Source organism: Mobula birostris, chromosome 6 (assembly GCF_030028105.1).
Source record: "Mobula birostris isolate sMobBir1 chromosome 6, sMobBir1.hap1, whole genome shotgun sequence".
NCBI lineage: Eukaryota > Metazoa > Chordata > Chondrichthyes > Myliobatiformes > Myliobatidae > Mobula > Mobula birostris.
Genome location: NC_092375.1, coordinates 173,399,423 through 173,421,784, shown reverse-complemented (window position 1 = coordinate 173,421,784; position 22,362 = coordinate 173,399,423). Strand labels below are relative to the sequence as shown.

The 22,362-nt window shown below is 40.8% G+C and overlaps 1 protein-coding gene across 1 annotated transcript in view; it reads left to right on the top strand.

Moving 5' to 3' along the window:
• Positions 1–22,362, top strand: part of kalrna (kalirin RhoGEF kinase a) — a 734,185-nt gene that overhangs the window by 374,664 nt on the left and 337,159 nt on the right. The window contains exon 11 of the mRNA XM_072261937.1: positions 7,373–7,564. Coding sequence (XP_072118038.1) covers positions 7,373–7,564 — 192 coding nt within the window. The remainder of the gene's footprint in view (positions 1–7,372; positions 7,565–22,362) is intronic.

Sequence of the window (22,362 nt, the reverse complement as noted above, 5' to 3'; positions counted from 1 at the left end):
TCTTGTGACAACATTTCTCTTGCTCCATTATTTTGGGTCCAAGCTAATGGCGATAACAGAGATGGTCATTCCAACAGTCACCAATACTTGTAATGGCATGTGGCAGCCCAGAACTTATTATCAAGGATAGGAAGTTGCCTTTGAGTAAGTTTTCCTTCTATCCATCCTCCCATGATCCCTTTCATCTTCCAATTCTTCCCATTCCTGAATCTACTCCCTTTTGGTGACCCCTTCCCATCACATATTCTTTTCCAGCTGTCTTGCACTCTTCTAACATTCTTTTGCATCCTCCTTATTTAGGTCCTTCCTACTTCCCTATATCGAATATCTCCACAACCCACTTTTTGTGTCCCTTTGCTTCACATTTACGCTAAACTCACTCCCAAACTCCCCCCAAAGCCTTTGTGCACTCATCAAACCTGAGTCGCCACATTCTGAATTGAACGTCGTTCTCTCAGCAATAGGCAATGCCAGAGAGCAGTGTGGCTGATAACAGTAGCCTCATCAGCAGACAGGCTTATTGGGGTAGGGTTGGGAAAGTGTCAATATTCCTCCTATTCACACATCTTCATCCTTCTTAAATTCTATTCCCCCTTAACCTATCGCAGCCTCCCACCACTCTTAAGCTATTGCTGCTCAATCTGCAGCCGTGAATTTCCCAGATAAACTGCCAACCCCACACTGCCTCATGCAAATTGATCAGTCCCCAGTGCTCAGACTGACAGTCACCGATGGCTCAGTTGCCTCCACAACATACCATTCGACTCATAAGACCTGTGATGCTTTTAAACTCATGCAGTGGAAATAACATTCTCTATCCTAACCATATATCTGTGTTCCCAGACTAAGTATTTCCAATTATGTGTAGAGTCTTATAATTGTTAAGGAAAGTGCAGTGACAAAAGCCATTGTGAGCACCATTGTCTTCAGATCCCAGGTGCTGTTCAGAAAGAATGTTAACAATCTCATCAGGAGCACAAAATGAAATTTTCCTTGACTTCACTTAGTCTTCTGCAGACTCATTGTGGATGGATATTACGTTTTGAGAAAGTGACTCAATGAAAGGAATATAGACTGGGGTAAATACTTAGAAAGGTGGTAAATTCAGTATCATGTGGGGAAATATGAGATCATTCAATTAGGTGGGATGAATGGAAAACAATATTTTTTAAAGGTGAAATTCTATTAAATATGTTGAAACACTTGGAATTTCCAATAAGGGAATTCAAAAAAAGCAATATAACTAATATATAAAATAAAAAAGCTAAAATACAGAAACAGCAATTAGGAAAGCAAATAGTATATGTGCCTTTATGATTAACATTTCAAGTTAATGACTTTTAACTCAAAGTAGCCATTAATTAAATTTACATAGTAACCTGAAGAGAATATCAACAACACATTTACTTTGTTGAATTATACCATATGTCCACCTTGGCATTTTGGAATTTGCCATTGCAGAATTTTAGCTTCAGAATGTAGAATTCTCAATAATGTTTTGTAATTGGGACCAAGAACAAGAGGTCTACCCAGCCGGAACTGATAAAATTATTTTCACACCAGAGATAACTGCTGGCACTTCCTTCTCATGTTGTATATGTTTCACAATGGGCTGTTTGTGGCCATCATCCATAATATAGTTGATAATAACATGTACACTATAACCGGAAACATTGTATGCTACTTTGAGGCTTGTCCTCGGTTCATCCTGAACAGGTAGAGCTTCTCTCAAGCTGCATCAGACTGTGCTTATGTTGGCTCATAATACACAGGTCAATTCTCATTCTCGTTAACAAAGTTGGTGCAATGATGTTAGTATCATCATAAAATAAAACAAGAGTATGGAATATTATTGAATAGTTCCTATAAAGGAGCAAAATTCTGTGAAATTCTCTCAACATTCGGCTTTTAGAATACTATTAATATTATCTTTAACAGGTTTCAACTCATTAATATCTATCTTTAGACCAAGAAATGCAACATCTGATGATATGAAAATGAACTTAACCGTTTCTGATTCACTTTGTGATGGTGGAGTCGCTTTAGCACTTTTCACAAAATATCTACATTATCTTTTGCACTACCTGCTACATTAAGAAGAGAATCTGTACCCTCAAGATGTTGTTTATTGTGATGTGGAAATTCTTAAATGACCATTTGACTCCACAGGGCAATTTAGTGCAGGGGTTCCAGTTGTTTTAACTGTTCCTATCTACATCCAGCTGTACATAAGCATACTATGTAAACTATGTAAGAAACCAGGATCCTGACAAATGTGTATGTAAGTCCTGAGAGGTTGGTCAATAATTTTCTTCACTGCCGAATGTCTGACTTAAAATTAATTTGTGGTCACCTCACAATCTACTGTTTATCTGCTTTTAGTACTATTGGAGGTACCCAATCATAATTAGTTACTGTGATCAAAACTCCCATTTCTTTCTAGTTTCTGAAGGTCTTCTTTCAATAGGCTCTTCAAGGAATAGTGGAAATAGCCTTGCTTTTTTCCAAGACCCAAGCCAACATACCTTACACAAACTTCTCCTGATTGTCTTACTAAGGGGAGGTGATGAACCAGATTGATGTCGGTCAGTTTTTCTACAGTGGAAAAACCCTCAGTTGTGTCAAATTGTACCGCCAATAACTTACCATTGTTCAGGACTGGGAGTGGCTACAAATTCCCGCTGATCACATGATGAAGGTTTGGGAGTTGATTTAACATTGACTGGCAAAAACAGGATTTCCTGGCATTGTTGGCTGTCACCTTCATGGAAGACACAATCCTACAACCCAAATTGAATGTGAGGCACGTTGTGCTTACAAGTTAGACTGGGTCCTCATACTCTTAATGTGTAATCCACAAATACATCATATCTGTAATAACTGTGGGATCTCAAATACCAACGGGATATATAGAATAAATGCCAATGATTTCAGGAGTTTTGATGGACAGAGGGACTTTGGGGTGCAAATTCAGGTGGATAGTGTAGTGCAGAAGGTATTTGGCGTACTTGTCTTTGTATGCCAAGGCATTGAGCATCAGAGATGAGATACAACTTTTCAGCTGTACGAAACATTGGTCAGGTCACACTTGGAGCATCATGTACAGTTCCAGTTGTCTCACTATAGGAAGGATGTTGAGCATTAGAAAGAGTGCAGGATAGATTCACCAGGATGTTATGGTGGTCTTTGCTTATAAGGAGTCATTGGATAGGTTAAGTTTATTCTTAATGGAACATAGGAGGCTAAGAAATTACTTTTTACAAAGATTTAAAATCATGAGAGGCACAGATGAGGCAGGTAGTTCTTTCCCAGTGTAGAGGAAGTCTAGAACCAGAAATCACAGGTTTAAGGTGAGAGGGAAGAAATTTAATGGAGATCTGAAGCAACACACATAAAAGTTGCTGGTGAACGCAGCAGGCCAGGCAGCATCTCTAGGAAGAGGTACAGTTGACGTTTCAGGCCGAGACTCTTCGTCAGGACTAACTGAAAGAAGAGGTAGTAAGAGATTTGAAAGTGGGAGGGGGAGGGGGAGGGGGAGATCCAAAATGATAGGAGAAGACAGGAGGGGGAGGGATGGAGCCAAGAGCTGGACAGTTGATTGGCAAAAGGGATGTGAGAGGATCATGGGACAGGAGGCCTAGGAAGAAAGAAAGGGGGAGGGGGGAATCCCAAAGGATGGGCAAGGAGTATAGTGAAAGAGACAGAGGGAGAAAAAAAAAAAGAGAAAAAATAAATAAATAAATAAGGGATGGGGTATGAAGGGGAGGTGGGGCATTAACGGAAGTTAGAGAAGTCAATGTTCATGACATCAGGTTGGAGGCTACCCAGACGGAATATAAGGTGTTGTTCCTCCAACCTGAGTGTGGCTTCATCTTGACAGTAGAGGAGGCCGTGGATAGACATATCAGAATGGAAATGGGACGTGGAATTAAAATGTCTGGCCACTGGGAGATCCTGCTTTCTCTGGCGGACAGAGCGTAGGTGTTCAGCAAAACGGTCTCCCAGCCTGCGTCGGGTCTCGACAATATATAGAAGGCCACATCGAGAGCACCAGACGCAGTATATCACCCCAGCCAACTCACAGGTGAAGTGTCGCCTCACCTGGAAGGACTGTCTGGGGCCCTGAATGGTGGTGAGGGAGGAGGTGTAAGGGCATGTGTAGCACTTGTTCCGCTTACAAGGATAAGTGCCGGGAGGGAGATCAGTGGGAAGGGATGGGGGGGGGGGGGACGAATGGACAAGGGAGTCGTGTAGGGAGCGATCGCTGAGGAAAGCAGAGACGGAGGGGAGGGAAAGATGTGCTTAGTGGTGGGATCCCGTTGGAGGTGGCGAAAGTTAGGGAGAATTATATGTTGGACCCGGAGGCTGGTGGGGTGGTAGGTGAGGACAAGGGGAACCCTATTCCTAGTGGGCTGGCTGGAGGATAGGGTGAGAGAAGATGTGCATGAAATGGGAGAGGTGCGTTTGAGAGCGGAGTTGATAGTGGAGGAAGGGATGCCCCTTTCTTTAAAAAAGGAGGACATCTCCCTTGTCCTGGAAAGAAAAGCCTCATCCTGAGAGCAGATGCGGCGGAGACGGAGGAATTGCGAGAAGGGGATGGCATTTTTGCAAGAGACATGGTGAGAAGAGAAATAGTCCAGGTAGCTGTGAGAGTCCGTAGGCTTGTAGTAGACATCAGTAGATAAGCTGTCTCCAGAGATAGAGACAGGAAGATCCAGAAAGGGGAGGGAGGTGTCAGAAATGGACCGGGTAAATTTGAGGGCAGGGTGAAAGTTGGAGGCAAAGATAATGAAGTCAACGAGCTCAGCATGCATGCAGGAAGCAGCGCCAATGCAGTCGTCGATGTAGCGAAGGAAAAATGGGGGACGGATACCAGTATAGGCTTGGAACATGGATTGTTCCACAAAGCCAACAAAAAGGCAGGCATAGCTGGGACCCGTACAGGTGCCCATGGCTACACCATTAGTTTGGAGGAAGTGGGAGGAGCCAAAGGAGAAATTATTAAGAGTAAGGACCAATTCCGCTAGACGGAGCAGAGTGGTGGTAGAGGGGAACTGGTTAGGTCTGGAATCGAAAAAGAAGCGGAGAGCTTTGAGACTTCCCTGGTGGGGGATGGAAGTATATCGGGACTGAACACCCATGGTGAAAATAAAGTGTTGGGGGTCAGGGAACTTAAAATTATCCAAAAATTTCAGAGCATGAGAAGTGTCACGAACATAGGTAGGAAGGGATTGAACAAGGGGGGATAAAACAGTGTTGAGGTATGCAGAAATGTGTTCGGTGGGGCAGGAGCAAGCTGAGACAATGGGTCTACCTGGACAGGCAGGTTTGTGGATCTTGGGTAGGAGGTAGAAACAGGAAGTGCAGGGTGTGGGAACTATAAGGTTGGTAGCCCTGGATGGGAGATCCCCTGAGCAGATAAAGCTGGTGATGGTGTGAGAGACAACGGCCTGGTGCCCCTTAGTGGGGTCATGATCAAGGGGTAAATAAGAGGAGGTATCCGTGAGTTGACGCTGTCCCTCGGCAAGGTAGAGGTCAGTACACCAGATCTGAAGGGCAGGTTTTTCATGCAGAAGGTTTTGACCATGTGAAACGAATTGCCAGAGGAAGCAGTAGAAGTAGATAATGGTATGGAATTTAAAGCATTTGAGTAGGGTGAGATGGGCAAATGGGATTAGTATAGATAAGCATCATATTTGGGGTGGACAAGTTAGGCTGAAGGGCCCCATTCTCTACTCTACACCTCTATGATTCTCACTTGCAAGGTCTTTCGGGAGAACAATATAATCTCTCACTGTTTCGCCTATGCCATGTTTATAGGGTTACAGTATTCTTCTTACTTCTGATCTACTGCAAATAACTTTGATTTCTATGGAACTATGAATGCTCAATACTTGCCAGAGCTGACTCCCTTATCTTTTGTTCTTACGGCATTCTCTGTACTGTCTTCTAACTCAACAAGGCTGTGAGATGCACTTCCAACGTCTCCATATAAAAATTTGAACAATTCACGTACTTAGTTATACATTTCTAGACATCTGTCAAGACAGTTTATGTTTGAACTGCCATTTTCCTTCTTAGACCACAATAATAATGCCACAGCTTTCATCGCCTGTGTGTTTTGCATGCTAAGTCTTCCTGTTCTACATTGATTTTTACTTTAATTTGTGTGGATTTAAGAGTAACTATTGCTGCAGTGAGCGACTGACGCTGCCTCCATATCTCTCTAAAGTAATCCCTCATAGTGACTGTGGCATATATACTCACTGAGCCTGTACCCTGTAGCTTCAAGATTGAGGAACATTTTCACCATTATGGTGTCTCTTACCCTAGGATGGGTAAGATTCTTTGGACTCCAACAGAAACTTCTTTTCCTTCAGTTTTTTCCACCAGTGCCAATTCATGAAGGTAGTTCATAAAGGTGCTTAATGGTGATCATTATGTGGAGCAAAGGCTATACACAACATTGTCGATAGGAATTGTGAATTAAAGCTTTTCTACATGAAGTACTTGAACCCAATGCACTCATCTTAGAAGTCTACCATGTTTCAGCTGGTATGGAACAACTTCCTCATGTTGAGGGAAGTCACACACAGTCAACTTCTGTTTCTCAATATTAAATGTAGGGTCTGGAACATGAGGACCCTCATGGACTGTTCCCAAAATATGTGTTACACACAACGAATTTTTAAACAATCTAATCTAGCATCAAAGCATATGGTGCTTACTGTATATGTCTCAGTATGCAAGATGATGTTCTTACATTTCATTATTATAATTTATTTAAATTCTTAAAAAATGAAAAAAACACTAACTTTTTAAAAATGCTGGGTAAAGTATTTAAAAACAAAGAAAGAAGGACTGAGTTAAATAGTTTTTGGAAAATGATTTATGCTAGTGTTGTGCTTATATATTTTACTGATATATTTATTTTCATCCAAAATTGGAAACAATATCAAATGAAGTAACATTATCTGGTGGATCCAGAACTCTGTGTACTTGTTTAGGCAAATATTTTGTGTTAAAGACAGAATGCAAGGAAAATGCTGAAAGAATTAACCAATGTGAATGAAGATTGCAAGGATTTCATAGATAAGCTTGTACTTTCATATTAGTGTAGATGATATTCTAGTGTTTTGGAGGACTGTTACAATCATAAGATTAATTACTCCTGTGGTATCTGTTGCTGACAGTTTATTTTGTTTTTGCCAATCTTCCAGATATTTCTTTTGCTTTTTTTTCCGGAAGAGAATGGTGAACAAAATTTGTTTAGGGTTCAATAGATTTCTGCTGGGGTTATTGCAGAGAGGGTAAACAGCTACAATTTCCAAAAACTCAAAGCTGTTTTAATTTTCTTCTCATTTTCAACTAGAACACATACACTAATGCTGATAAATTGCTGGAGGCAGCCGAGCAGCTGGCTCAGACTGGAGAATGTGATCCTGAAGAGATCTACAAAGCTGCACGACACTTAGAGGTCCGGATTCAGGATTTTGTTCGAAGGGTGGAGCACAGGAAACTTCTGCTTGATATGTCAGTGTCATTTCATACCCACACAAAAGAGGTAATGTATAATCTTCAATTATATTATTCCCCTTAGCATTTAAATTACCATTGACATCACCATAAGGAATATTATATGACATTTACCTCATGGAAAGGGCCTTATAAAAACCCACAAAGGTTTATAAAATTGGGATTGCTGGTCCATATGCTGGGGGAAATCTTTGATAAAACTTTAGCATTAAAATAGTTGCTTTGTGAGCCCAGCAGAGCATGATCAGAAGTGTAAATTTTATGTCAATATTCCAATTTCATGCATTCTTAGTGGGGTCACTTTTTGGCACTTAGTTCAGTGTTATGATTTTTTTTAACTGCAGATTCTGGGAATTTGAAAGTTTTTTCACCATGAAAGATTAACCATTTCTCTTTTCAAAGATGCTGCCTTTCCTGCTGAATTCTTCTATATTTATGTCATCTTTATGAAATGGCTAATAGCATAAATACTGTGGTCTTACCTGTAATACAAAGATTCTTAACGGATTATTGCAACTGAGCTTGATTAAAAACAGTGGAGGGGGAAACTCAAATTTTAAAAGCAAAATATAGGTAGGTGATAGAGATCTAAAAACTAAAACAAAAATGTCATAACCAATTAGCAGGACAGACAGCATCTGTGGAAGAGTTATTATCTCATGTAAATAACCTTTCATCAGACGTGGAAAAGTTATAATATGCACAGAAAGGGAAAAGACAGAGAGAAAATTGAAATCCTGCGATAGGGCAGTGAAACCGTACTGAATAACAAAGGATGGTTCAGGAAGAAGTGTGAATGAGAGAAGATTAATCAAATCTTTAATTGCCAGAAAAGGGGGTGGGGGCCAACCACAAATATTGAAAATGTAAAATAAAAAAGCCTTGAATTAATTGTTGAATACAGTGTTGAATCTAATCCAGTGAAAAGACCTGTTGAGCTTTAATTTAAAAATACAAAAAATATTGAACATACTCAGCAGGTCAGTTATCTTCTGTGGAAAGAGAAAAAGATTTTGTGTCTCGGGTCAACGATCTTCATTTTCTGTTTTTCTTTCAGAATTCCAGCATCTGAAGTTTTTAGTTTTAATTTCTGTTTTTGCTGAACTTTTTTGGAATGGCCTTGGAGACAAGGGCAAAAACATCAGAATGGGAGAAGGGTGGGGAGCTGAAGTGACAACCAACTGGACGCTCAGGGTCATACTTACAGTCTGGATGCAAGACAGGCGTCCAGTCATAATCTGTTTTCCTATTGTACAGGAGGCTACATTGTGAGGAATGAATTCAGTACACTACTGGAACTTCACCTGGATCTTGTAATGGGGCCCTTGACAGTGGGAAGGGAAGGCAAAATGAACTGTTAATTGCCTGTAGTTGTATGGAATGATGCCATGAAAAGCGGAGTGTGTATTGATAGGAGTGAAAGTGTGAAACAGAATGTCTCTCATCTAGCAGTGTGACTGGTAAACCCATTCAAGAGAAGAGCATAACGATTTCAGACTGGGACATCTCAAAATCTCATTGGCAAGGGAAGCAGAGTTTCTTCTCTTTCAGTATTCCAAAGATCCAGCAGCTGAAGCTGAGTGCTGATTTCCTCACAAATGTCAGAGATTCTCAGCAAAATTGAGCTGTGCTGTTGGACTCTATGGGGAATGCTGCTTATTCACAAATGACAGCACAGAATTTTCATTATATTTTCAAATCACTTTGCTCATCCTAAATTATTTTGCAGTATTTTCATTTAGAATTACATTTTCTCTTGCTTAATATTTATTATTGAAGTCCATTTTCTTTGCTAATAGTAATCCCTAACTCTTAGTATCCCTCAGATGGTTGAGCAAGTTGTGACATGGCTTTCGTCCTGGTAAATAGCAACCCTTTCATGCTGCCACTGGGAATGTAGAGCAGTGGTTCTCAATGTGAGGTGAGCTATATGGTCCTCCAGGTGTCCATGCCAGATTTCACAGGGGCCACATGTAAAAAACATGAAACTGGGGGCCACAGGAGTTTCTGAATGAGCCATGATAAGTTTACTGTTTTACTAAAATATTACTACAATATATAAATGAGAAAGAAATGAATATATGTAATTTATTTGGAACCATGAACTAAACGAATGAGAAAATATGCTTGATGATGCAAATGAGGCAGCAAAACAGTTTAGCCTGTGTGTGGGGGGGAGGGGAGGGGTTGGAGTGCGAATGTGGTTTTAGTCAAACTCCTCATCTGCTGTCAGAAGCTTGTAACCATCTTGATGTTGCAAAAAGAGGTAATTTTCAATTATCTTTAACCAAGTTGCGACCAAATAATTTAAAACCCACTAGTTTGCATCAGCCTCAAAGAAGTCACTAAGTACCCAAAGTAACAATGTTAAGTGCTTTTTGTTGCTGATTCATTTAATATCAGAGAATAATAAGCAAATGCTTTGAGAGTCTGGTCACAGTCTACATCTGCAACATGCTACCACCCACACTGCACCCCCAGCAATTCGCCTACTGACACAACCGATTGACAGATAACGCAATATCCACAGCTCTACACACAGTCCTTACACATCCAGAGAAGAAGAATGCTTATGTGAGAATGCTGTTCTTGGACAGCAGTTCAGCATTCAACACTATAATTTCCTCCGGCTTGACAAGAAGCTCACAGACCTCGCCTTCACTCTGCCTTGTGCAGCTGGATCCTAAACTTCCTGTCAGGTCGCCAGCAGGTGGTAAGAGTGGGCTCTCTCACCTATGCCCCTCTGACCCTCAACAGGGGAACCCTTCAGGGATGTGTCCTAAGTCCTCTCCTTTATACCCAGGACTGTGTCACCACCCACAGCTTCAATCTACTAATTAAATTTGCAGATAATACTACATTGATTGGCTTTATCTCCAATAATAACAAGGCAGCCTACAGAGAATAGATCATCACCCTGACACAGTTCTGTCAAGAAAACAACCTCTCCCTCAATGTCGCAAAAACAAAGGAGCTGGTTGTGGATTACAGGAGGAATGGAGACAGGGTCACCCCTATTGACAGCAATGAATCTGGGGTTGAGAGGATGAACAGCTTTAAGTTCCTCGGTATACACATCACCGAGGAGCTTACTTGGTCTGTACATACCAGCTGCGTGGTGAAAAAAGCACAACAGCGCCTTTTTCACCTCAGACAGTTGAAGTTCAGCATGAGACCCCAAATCCAAAGGACTTTCTACAGAGGTGCAATTGAGAGCATCCTCACTAGCTGTATCTACTGCCTGGAATGGGAACTGTACTTCCCTCAATCACAAGGCTCTGCAGGGAGTGGTACGGACAGCCCAGTGCTTCTGTAGATGTGAACTTCCCACTATTCAGAACATTTACAAAGACAAGTGTGTAAAAAGGGCCCGAAGGATCATTGGGAAACCCGAGTCACCTCAACCACAAACTGTTCCAGCTGCTACCATCTGGGAAATGGTACCGCAGCTTTAAAGCCAGGACCAACAGGCTCCAGGACAGTTTCCACCAGGCCATTAGACTGGTTAATTCATGCTGACACAATTGTATTTCAAAGCTAAATTGACTGTTCTGTTGTATATCTTATTGTACATATCATTTATTACAAATTACTATAATTTGCACATTGCACATTCAGACAGAGATGAAACGTAGAGTTTTACTCCTCCTGTATGTGAAGAATGTAAGAAGTAAAGTCAATTCAACTCAATTTAACTCATGTATACAGTATACAACCTGAAATTTGTACTCTTCACAGACATCCACAAGACAAGAACCCCATAGAATGTTAGAAACAACAAAGCCCCAAAGCCTCCCCGCCACTCCTGCCAGCGGAACCATCGATCCCCCCACCATGAAAGAGCAGAAATCTCCCCAAGGAGACCCTGATCCAGAGTCCATCAAAACTACAGTTCAGAAACTAGCACTTCGGTATCTCAGACAGGCTCTGTCTCTCCGTTCAGGGAGAGAGGAGTTGCTGCAATGACAGCAAGAGTGGAGACCAGCAACTTGCTGTTCTGATGTTACAATCTTACACATCGTTTCTCCAAACTCCCCGCCCCCAGCCCAACCCCCATCTCGAGGACCAGCAGGTTCTCACAAAAGAGAGAGAGGGGATTGCTCGAGTTGGGAGGCCTGCCTCCAACAGTTCCTGGTGATTAGCCTGCTGTCTCGATGCTCTAGTCTTGATGTTTCAGTCACCCATGACACTTCAATCAGTGAAATCTGTGAGGTATCGGGTCACCCACGGGGTTGGAAGAATATTATATATATTATAAATAAAGTATCCTATATAGAGGTTTGAATAATTTTATTTTTCATGTACATCTGTCCCATTATATTTAATATATAAGACCAATAACCTGTTACAAGATAAATATTGACTGTATATCAGAATAATTAGTACAGTGGAGCAAGAAAACTTGAATAGCTAATGGAGACTGTGGAGAATGGGGGCCATAGAGGTAAGTGTAAATCATGAGTCAGCCACAGCAGAAAAGTGTTGAAAACCACTGCTGTGGAGAATTACCAAGAATATAAATATTTACTGGATATATGTTGTCATGGTTTAAAATACACCACGGTTGACTGATAACCTGGTACTGCAAAGTGTGAAATGGATGTAATAAATCGAATCTGTCTTCCATTGGCTTGAGTGAGTAAAGAGCAACAGCTTGTGTTTATATAGAACTTTTAACATTGTAAAACAGGCAGAGGTACTTAACAGGATTTGAGTAAAATCCAACATCAAACCATATATTTCAGGGAAGTGCAGAGGCTAGTGTATAGATATTTCAGAACATACAGTCAATTGTGGAGCATCAGAAATGGAAAATTGGAGAAGCTGTAGAAACTGGAGTAGTCGTTCTGTATGATAGAGAGTTTTGATGTCGTACAGCATGGATACTGGCTCTGAGCTAGTGAGTTCAAGATGACCCCCGTAGCAATCAATTCTAACCAAAACAATTGCGCTGCCAGCAACCCCACGGATTTGTTACACTGGCATAACGCACCCTCAGCTCCAGTAATGATTGTTTCAAAGTCAAAAATAGGTGATTGACCCCTTATTAGAAATTAGAAAAAAAATCTTGAAACAATGAAACTTAAGCATACCCAAGTGTAAGTTGAGTGTAATTGAGCGATCAGCAAAAGATACGATGTTCATCTGTCTCCAGCCCCAAACTGCTACGAACAAGGCATGAATACGTAACTCATTCCCTTTGCTTTTACCATGTCCCCTACTCATGTGGCTAGTTCCCATAATAAACACGTAACACAGAATACAATGCTGACAGAGAACAGATCCATGATTGCTACACACCCATTTACACTACTCAAAAACTCATTTGATTTTATTCTCCCCACTTTCTCATCACCTCACCCTCATTCTATCACTAATTTACACACTCTAGGGAGCTTATAATGGCCAATTAACCTGCCACTGCACGCCTTCAGAAAATGGGAGAAAAACAGGGTACCTGGCGGTAACTTCACACACACATCAAGGAATCTGAGTTCAATGTTGGAAAGTGGTGCTGAAGTAAAGGATCAGCCATGAACTTACTCCAAATCCCCCTTCTGTTCCACCTTGTATTTTATTTAGTGTTGGTTTTCCAATTTCATTCTCACTCAGGCAAAGAGGGGCTTCACTGCTCATCTTTCCTTCTCAAGCATAACATCATTAGTTAAAATACTTACATTTAAATGAACAATTAACACAATTATATGACATTAATTTGAAGTCTATTTATTTTAACCACTGAACCCAAACAATAGTAATAATGTCACTGTAAACAGACTGTAAAAAGACCGGACCAAGGTGCATCACACAAAGGTGTAAATGAACCAATAAAATAACGATTTGTAAGCCTCTGGAAAATAATATCACTAGAGATATTCAGCAACATGCTACTTATGCAAAGTGCCCCACCCTCATATAAAATAGTTTTGTCTATAAGACAGGTTTATTTGTTGAATAGCTACTGCTGTCAGCTTAAAGAACTGTACTGAAAAGCAGCCAATGGCATAGGTGTACATTTGAGAGAATCAGTTCATCACGGCCTGTAGCAATTAAAGATTGGCAAGTCAGGAACAGAACTTACTTTATTTCATTTTATTTATCAAGCCATTTGTCAAATGTACATTTCAATAACAAAGTAATTAAATCATTATCTGTCCAACTGTATCTTTCTGAAACTTGCCATTCGTGAAGCTGTTTAGTTTACCTTCCTAAAGCTGGGGACCTGAATAAATGTGCTTCTTGGTCAAGAGTCTACAGATAAAAGAGTTGCAAACAAGATGGCATAAAATGGGAAAGTTCAGTCAACCTTTTGTTCCTAGTGCTGGATCTTCAACTAAAATTATTTCCGGTTCTTGTTACTGCCCAAGGAATCAATGGTATATAAAGAATGAGCTCCCAACCTGATGTTCACAGATGTCTTGCTTAATGGTATCGCTCCATGGCATAGAAAAGGTTGGGAACCCCTGGCATGAAGGCGATTCAGGAATGTCCTACTGAAGTAAAAGTTTCAGCCATGATCCCATTGAATGGCAGCATAAGCACAAGGGGCCAAATGGCTTCTCTCTTTCTTTAATTCTTTCTGACATGTATGGACATACAGCAATTACACCAAATACACATCACTGGTCAGTGGACACACCGCACATCTAAGTGCAGCTGTCCTGTATCCCTAGCGACTTGGGTTTGATTCTGATCGTGGGTGATGTTTGTATTGAGTTTGTACTTGTCCATTGATGCTTTGGGTTTCTTCCTTGTGCTACAGTTTCCCTCCACATCCCTGACATGCGCTGTTAGGTTAGGTGTGTATGAATCATTAGCATTGGAGACTACTAAAAGAACTAAAGGACATTTCATGAGAATGTGAGAAATAAATTACAAGGACACACAGGAAATGGAAATTAGGCCAATGGAGTTGCTCTGCTGATAGCCTACATAGACCTGATGGACTAAATAACCTCCTGTGCTGAATAAAGGAGTCTGCCAGAAGAAACAGGATCTCCCAGTGGCCACCCATTTAAATTCCACTTCCCATTCCCATTCCAATACGTCAACCCATGGGCTCCTCTACTGTCGCGATGAGGCCACACTCAGGTTGGAGGAGCAACACCTTATATGCTGTCTGGGTCGCCTCCAACCTGATGGCATGAACATCAATTTCTCAAACTTCTGGCAATGTTCCTCCTTCACCATTCCCCATCCCCTTTTCCCCTCTCACCTTATCTCCTTCCAAGCCCATTAGCTCCCTCTGGTGCTCCTTGCGCCCCCTCCCCTTTTTCTTTCTTCCATGACCTTCCGCCTTCTCCTGTTAGATTCCCCCTTCTCCAGCCTTGTATCTCTTTCACCAATCAAATTCCCAGCTCTTTACCCCTCCCCCTCCCAGTTTCACCTATCACCTTGTGTTTTTCTCTCCCCCCCTCACCTTTTAAACATACTCTTCATTTTTCTCTCCAGTCCTGATGAAGGATCTTGGCCTAAAACATTGACTGTACTCTTTTCCATCAATGCTGCTTGGCTTGCTGAGTTTCTCCAGCATTTTGGTGTGTGTTGCTTGAATTTCCAGCATCTGTAGATTTTCCCTTGCTAGTAAAATTTAATAGCCTGTTCAGTAAGAATGGCTTCTTGAATAAAAGACTACAGGGTGCTTTCTTTTACAGTGTGATGCAAAAGTTTGGGCACCCCTGGTCAAAATTTCTGTTACTGTGAATAGTTAAGTGATTAGAAGATGAACTAATCTCCAAAAGTCATAAAGTTAAAGATGAAACAATCTTTTCAACATTTGAAGCAAGATTAGTGTATTATTTTTGTTTTGTACAATTTTAGAGTTAAAAAAAGGAAAGGAGCACCATGTAAAAGTTTGGGCACCCCAAGAGATTTGAGTTCTCAGATAACCTTTACCATGGTCTCAGACCTTAATTAACTTGTTAGGACTATGGCTTGTTCACAGTCATTGTTAGGAATGGCCAGGTGATGCAAATTTCAAAGCTTTATAAATTCCCTGACTCCTTAAATCTTGTCCCAATAATCAGCAGCCATGGGCTCCTCTAAGCAACTGCCTAGCACTCTGAAAATTAAAATAAATGATGCCCACAAAGCAGGAGAAGGCTATGAGAACATAGCAAAGCGTTTTCAGGTAGCTGTTTTCTCGGTTTTTTAGATTATGAGGACACTCGGTCCTCGTGTATTGTCATTTAGAAATACATGCATTAAGAACTGATACAATGTTGCTCCAGTATGATATTACAGAAACACAAGACAGACCAAGACTAAAACTGACAAAAACCACATAAATATAGCATATAGTTACAACAGTGCAAAGCAATACCATAATTTGATAAAGAGCAGACCATGGGCACGGTAAAAAAAAGTCTCAAAGTCCCAATAGCCCCAACATCACACGCAGACGGTAGAAGGGAGAAACTCTCCCTGCCATGAACCTCCAGCGCCGCAAACTTGCCGATGCAGCACCCTGGAAGCACCCGACCACAGCCAACTCCGAGTCTGTCCGAAAATTTTGAGCCTCTGACCAGCCCTCCGACACCGTGCACCGAGCACCATCTCTGCCGAGCACTTCAACCCCGCCCCAGCCACCGAGCAACAAGCAAAACCAAGGACTCGGGGCCTTCCCCTCCGGCGATTCTGGATCACACAGTAGCAGCGGCAGGAAAACAGGCATTTCAGAAGTTTCACCAGATGTTCCTCCGTGCTTCTCATGTCTGCCTCCATCAAATCAGGATTGTGCATGGCATCCTACTTGACAAATTACGGATATTCATCACCAGAGTGGCCACTGCGTGCTGCGTCATGCCACCATCTTCTCTTCAGATCGTAATGTAATTAAGAAATGGCAGTTAACAGGAACAGTGGAGGTCAAGTTGAGGTCTGGAAGACCAAGAGAACTGCTGGCAGGATTGCTAGAAAGGCAAATCAAAACCCCCGTTTGACTGCAAAAGACCTTCAGGAAGATTTAGCAGACTCTGGAGAGGTGGTACACTGTTCTACTGTGCAGCGACACCTGCACAAATATGACCTTCATGGAAGAGTCATCAGAAAAAAACCTTTCCTGCGTTCTCACCACAAAATTCAGCATCAGAAGTTTGCAAAGGAACATCTAAACAAGCCTGATGCATTTTGGAAACAAGTCCTATGGACTGATGAAGTTAAAATAGAACTTTTTGGCCGCAATGAGCAAAGGTATGTTTGGAGAAAAAAGGGTGCAGAATTTCATGAAAAGAACACCTCTCCAACTGTCAAGCACAGGGTTGGATCGATCATGCTTTGGGCTTGTGTTGCAGCGAATGGCACGGGGAACATTTCACTGGTAGGGGGAAGAATGAATTCAATTAAGTACCAGCAAATTCTGGAAGCAAACATCACACAGTCTGTAAATAAGCTGAAGGTGAAAAGAGGATGGTTTCTACAACAGGACAATGATCCTAAACACACCTCAAAATCCACAATGGACTACCTCAAGAGGCGCAAGCTCAAGGTTTTGCCATGGCCCTCACAGTCCCCCAACCTAAACGTCATCGAAAATCTGTGGATAGACCTCAAAAAAGCAGTGCATGCAAGACGGCCCAAGAATCTCACAGAACTAGAAGCCTTTTGCAAGGAATAATGGTCGAAAATCCCCCAAACAAGAATTGAAAGACTCTTAGCTGGCTACAGAAAGCATTTACAAGTTGTGATACTTGCCAAAGGGGGTGTTACTAAGTACCGACCATGCAGGGTGCCCAAACTTTTGCTTAGAGCCCTTTTCCTTTTTTGTTATTTTGAAACTAAAAGATGGAAATAAAAAAGTAATCTTGCTGAAAATATTAAAGAAATGTGTCATCTTTAACTTTATGCCTTTTGGAAATCAGGTCATCTTTTATTCACTTAGCTATTCACGGTAACAGAAATTTTGACCAGGGGTGCCCAAACTTTTGCATGCCACTGTAACACCTCTACTTCAATTGCAATACAGAAAGTTTTGATGGAACTAGGTTGGCTTTGATGACAAAGATTTTATTTTAATTCGTTCATAAATTTTCCATTTTAAGGAACTTAACTGAAAACATTAATATATATTAATATGTAAATTTTATAGACTTCTACATGGTTGTTAATAACTTCTTTTATTCTATGCACTTCAAAAACATGAGGCAGATTTTGCATTATATGCCAAGATCACATGCTCATGCTAATTTTCTATAATTTTAAAGGATTAATAAGTACCTGGCAATGAAAGATCTTACAGAAGAAATCCTGCAATGCAATAAATTGCACAATGTGCTGTATATCTAAATTCTGACATTCATCCAGACCTTCAGTTAGTTTTATACTGATTAGACCTTACTTTAGTTGTCATTTCTCAGTACAAATATAGATTGCATACTGTCAGCGGATGCTGTGGATGTGGTTATTAAACATCACTGATAACGTTTATGGTGAATGAATTGGATATTGCTAAAAATAGTTTGCAATTTAGAGTGTGAATGTTATAGTTAATTGGTAATATTCAAGGAACAGTACATATCAGTATTTGAAAAAGGGAGGATGGATGAGCGAAACTGTTTTGATGGTCTGGCTAAGAAATGTGGTCATATGACTCCAAGCATAACTGTTGTACAGTTTAAAATCAGGTTAATCTGGAACAGTGTAGTTTGTCCACATTTTTGGGTACCTTAGGATCATGGAAAATTTACAATAAGTCACTTAACCCACCGTGTTGACTGAAAAAGATCAACCCAGCTTCATCTATCCTTCAAGCACTAGCCCTGGAAGTCATATGTCTGACTTAGCATTGCTTTTCTATTATGTAGACGTGGATAAAGCAGGTAAGAACATTTAGCTTTATTGCAGACCTCCTGACGTTTTGATACACATAGACTGCATTCGTATCTTTCAGAAACCTCCTGAGCAATTTCTGTGGCAGCCATCGCTATTTGTGCAGGTCTCTTTGTTCATCTGAGAGAAATAACTCTCCACGCCCCCCCCCTCCACCACTCATTCACATTCCGTTAACCCATGGCTATCTTTGCAGCAACTCATCCTTGCAACAAGAAATCACTTTCATAGTAATGCGCCCCTTTTAAAGTTGCTTGGAAATATTGTATATTATATTGTAACAAATTTCTTTTGCAGTGTATCTTTATGGAAGATGATGGCAAAAAGGAACATCTGTACTCTCAATGCAGTTTTGCATAGGGAACTCTCAAAGGACATTACAACTAGAATTTTCATTCTTTATGCTCCTTTCATATGCAGCATTTGTATGACCAAAATTCTGCTTTAGTGACATAAAATTCTTTGAGCAATTTTGTGGGCCTCTACTTGCTGCATCATTTAGAATTAATTAGTTTTTTAAATTGTAACCTTCTTTGTGTAATTCTGACATCAATTGTATTTTTGAAAATTACTTTTGTATTTTTCACCTTTCTCCTTGTATCTTATACCACAAAATGCCTTTTTTCACTCTCCAGTGTCAGAGGCAGACAGGGTGGTGAAAAAGGCATTTAGTGCACTGACCTTCATCAGTCAGGTCATTGACTGTAGGAGTTGGTTAAAGTATAAAAAAAAGTAATTCTAAACTACACTGCAAGTAGAGGCCCACAAAATTGCTCAAAGAATTTTATGTCACGTAAGCAGCATTTTGGCACGATGTTATAGTTTTGTAAGTCAATGATGAGGCCAGAGTTGAAGTACTATCGACAGCTTTTGTAACCCTGTTATCTGAAAGATGTGGTTAACTGGAAAGATTGCAGACAAGATTTACAAGGATTTTGCCAGGGCTAGAGAGATTGTGGTTTTGGAAGAGGTTGTCCAAGCCAGGTCTTTATTCCTTGGAACATAGAACATAAGAGAATGAGGGATGACCTTATAGAACTTCTTTTATTTATGCGAGACATAGATAGAGTGGGTGGTAACAGCCTTTTCCTAAGGGTAGGGAGCATAGATTTAGGATCAGTGGGGGAAGGTTTAAAAGGAACCTGAGAGGCAATATTTTTGCACAGAGGGTGGTTGAGTATATGGAACGAGCTGCTAGAGGAAGTGGTTGAGGCCATTTAAGAAGCACTTGGATATACACATGGAAGGACAGGGTTTAGAGCAGGGGTTCCCAACCTGGGGTCTACAGACCCCTGGTTTCGAGGGATATAGGCCAACCTCTGGAAACCGGGATCAGCTGTGTGGGCACTGTGGTTAGCATGGATTTGTTGGGTCCGTGGGCCTATATCTGTGCTGTATTGCTCTATGAATCTATTAATCTTTTTCTCTGAATAAACATCTTCAAATTGTATTATAGGTAGTTGCTTGTGTATAATAAGCTGAAGATTCATGTTTGTTATTATAGATGAAACTCACTATGCAGTGAGATTTTTCACTGCTAGAAGAATTTGTATTTAAGGTAGTGTTATTGAGCTTGATTGAACCTGGGAGGTTAATATATTCTTTAAAAAAACCTCCCAAAATAAATTAAATAACATAGAAACATAGAAAATAGGTGCAGGAGTAGGCCATTCGGCCCTTTGAGCCTGCACCACCATTCAGTAAGATCATGGCTGATCATCCAACTCAGAACCCTGTACCTGCCTTCTCTCCATACCCCCGATCCCCTTAGCCACAGGGTCATATCTAACTCCCTCTTAAATATAGCCAATGAACTGGCTTCAACTGTTTCCTGTGGCAGAGAATTCCACAGATTCACCACTCTCTGTGTGAAGAAGTAGTGCAAAAAGAGATAGAAAAATAATGAGGTGGTGTGCATGCATTCATTGTCCATTCAGAAATCTGATGGCAGAGGGGGTCCTTAAAGATGGATGCCACTTTTTTGAAGCATCCTCAATCTGTCAACATCAGTAAGACCAAGGAATTGATTGTGGACTTAGAAAGGGGAAGTTGAGGGAACAGATACCAGTCCTCATCAAGGGATTAGAAGTGTAAATGGTGAGCAGTTTCAAGTCCCTGGGTCTCAACATCTCTGAGGATCTATCATATTGATGCAATTACAAAGATTCACAACAGTGGTTGTATTTCATGAGGAGCTTGAGGAGACTTGGCATGTCACCAAAGACTTTTGCAATTGTCTACAGTTGTACCAGGAAGAGCTTTCTAACTGGCTGCATCACTGCCTGGTATGGAGGGACCACTGCACAAGATCAGAAGAAGCTGCAGGAAGCTGTAAACTCCTCCAGCTCCATCATGGGCACTAGCTTCCCCAGCATCCAGAAGATGACTTCTTCTCACTACTAGCATCAAGCTGGAGGTATAGGAGTCTAAAGACACACACTGAACATTTTAGGAACAGCTTCTTCCCCTCTACCATCAGATTTCTGAATGGACAGTGAACCATGAACACTACCTCACTTTTTTTCTGTTTTTCTTTGCACTACACACACACACACACACACACACACACACACACACACACACACACACACACACACTTGTAAGTTCCAGCATGTTATTATCTATTGCAATGTACTGCTGATGCAAAGCAGTGATATTAAATCTGATTCTGATTCAGTTTATGTTTTTATTAACTTTTTATACTGTTTGCTTAATAGTCATTATATAAACAGCTATTTACTTCCATTTTGATCATTTTCATTTACATCAAAAACCATCAACAACATTTCAGGCAGTGCCACTGCTATCTAAACCATTTCTACTATACATCAGGGTGCAGAGGTCCAATGTGATTGGCCTTCTGCATCTGGCCCAGTTAAATGAAGGCATGTGACAATAACAGACAGACCATCTGGCCCTGGGCCAGCAGGATCCAACTAAATCGTGCTACTTAAAAATTGAATGGCAGGAGAGCAATTCAGAATTAAAGTGATATATAAAAATGAATTACTGTAAGTAGCAATAACATTCTGAAGTAGCAAATTGATGTTTTTTAAGTAAGTGTAGTTAAGATGCAGAAACAATTTCACCAGGGATATGATAAAGATAATGTTTTAGTATTTTCAATTGAGTAGTATTTAGGAAACTGGAATGATTAGTTCATTGAGTACTAATAGGGAAATTGACCTCACACATTATGAAACTTGACAAGCTCATGAATATGTTATATTTGTATCTGCAATTGAAGACTCCTTTCTTCAAAGTTGTCTTTGTTAGTGTTCAGCTAAAAAAATGACTAATGAATAACTATTACTTCACTGTCCTGTTGATAGGTTGGTGTACACATGTTGTGGCAGCAATTATCCACTGAAAATCAAAGTACTGTTGCTTTCTACAGTACCCTCGCTGGTAATGCATCAACTCTTGCCTTTCAAGCTTTTACAGGATTTTTCATCCTTTTAAAAATGTACAAAAATCTTACAACAAAGCACATGGTGTGGGGACACTTACTGAATCATAATAATGGTTTAGGGTGGGAGGAGTAAGATTTAAAAGGTCTGAGAAGCAAATTCCTCGGGCAGAAGGTGATACATACATGGAATGAGCTGCCAGAAGACCATAAGCCATAGGACATTTGGCCCATTGAGTCTGCTTTGCCATTCAATCATGGCTGATCCTTCTCTCCCCTCCCCAGCCCCACTCCCCAGCCTTCTCCTCATAACCTTTGATGCAATGTCCAATCAAGAACCTATCAAGCTCTGCCTTAAATACACCCAATCACCTGGCCTCCACAGCTGCATGTGGCAACAAATTCCACAAATTCACCACCCTCTGGCTAAAGAAATTTCTTTGCATCTCAGTTTTAAATGGATGCCTCTCTATCCTGCGGCTGTGCCCTCTTGTCCTAGACTCCTCCACCATGGGAAACATCCTTTTCTCATCTACTCTGTCTTGGCTTTTCAACATTCGAAAGGTTTCAATGAGGTTCCCCCCTTCATC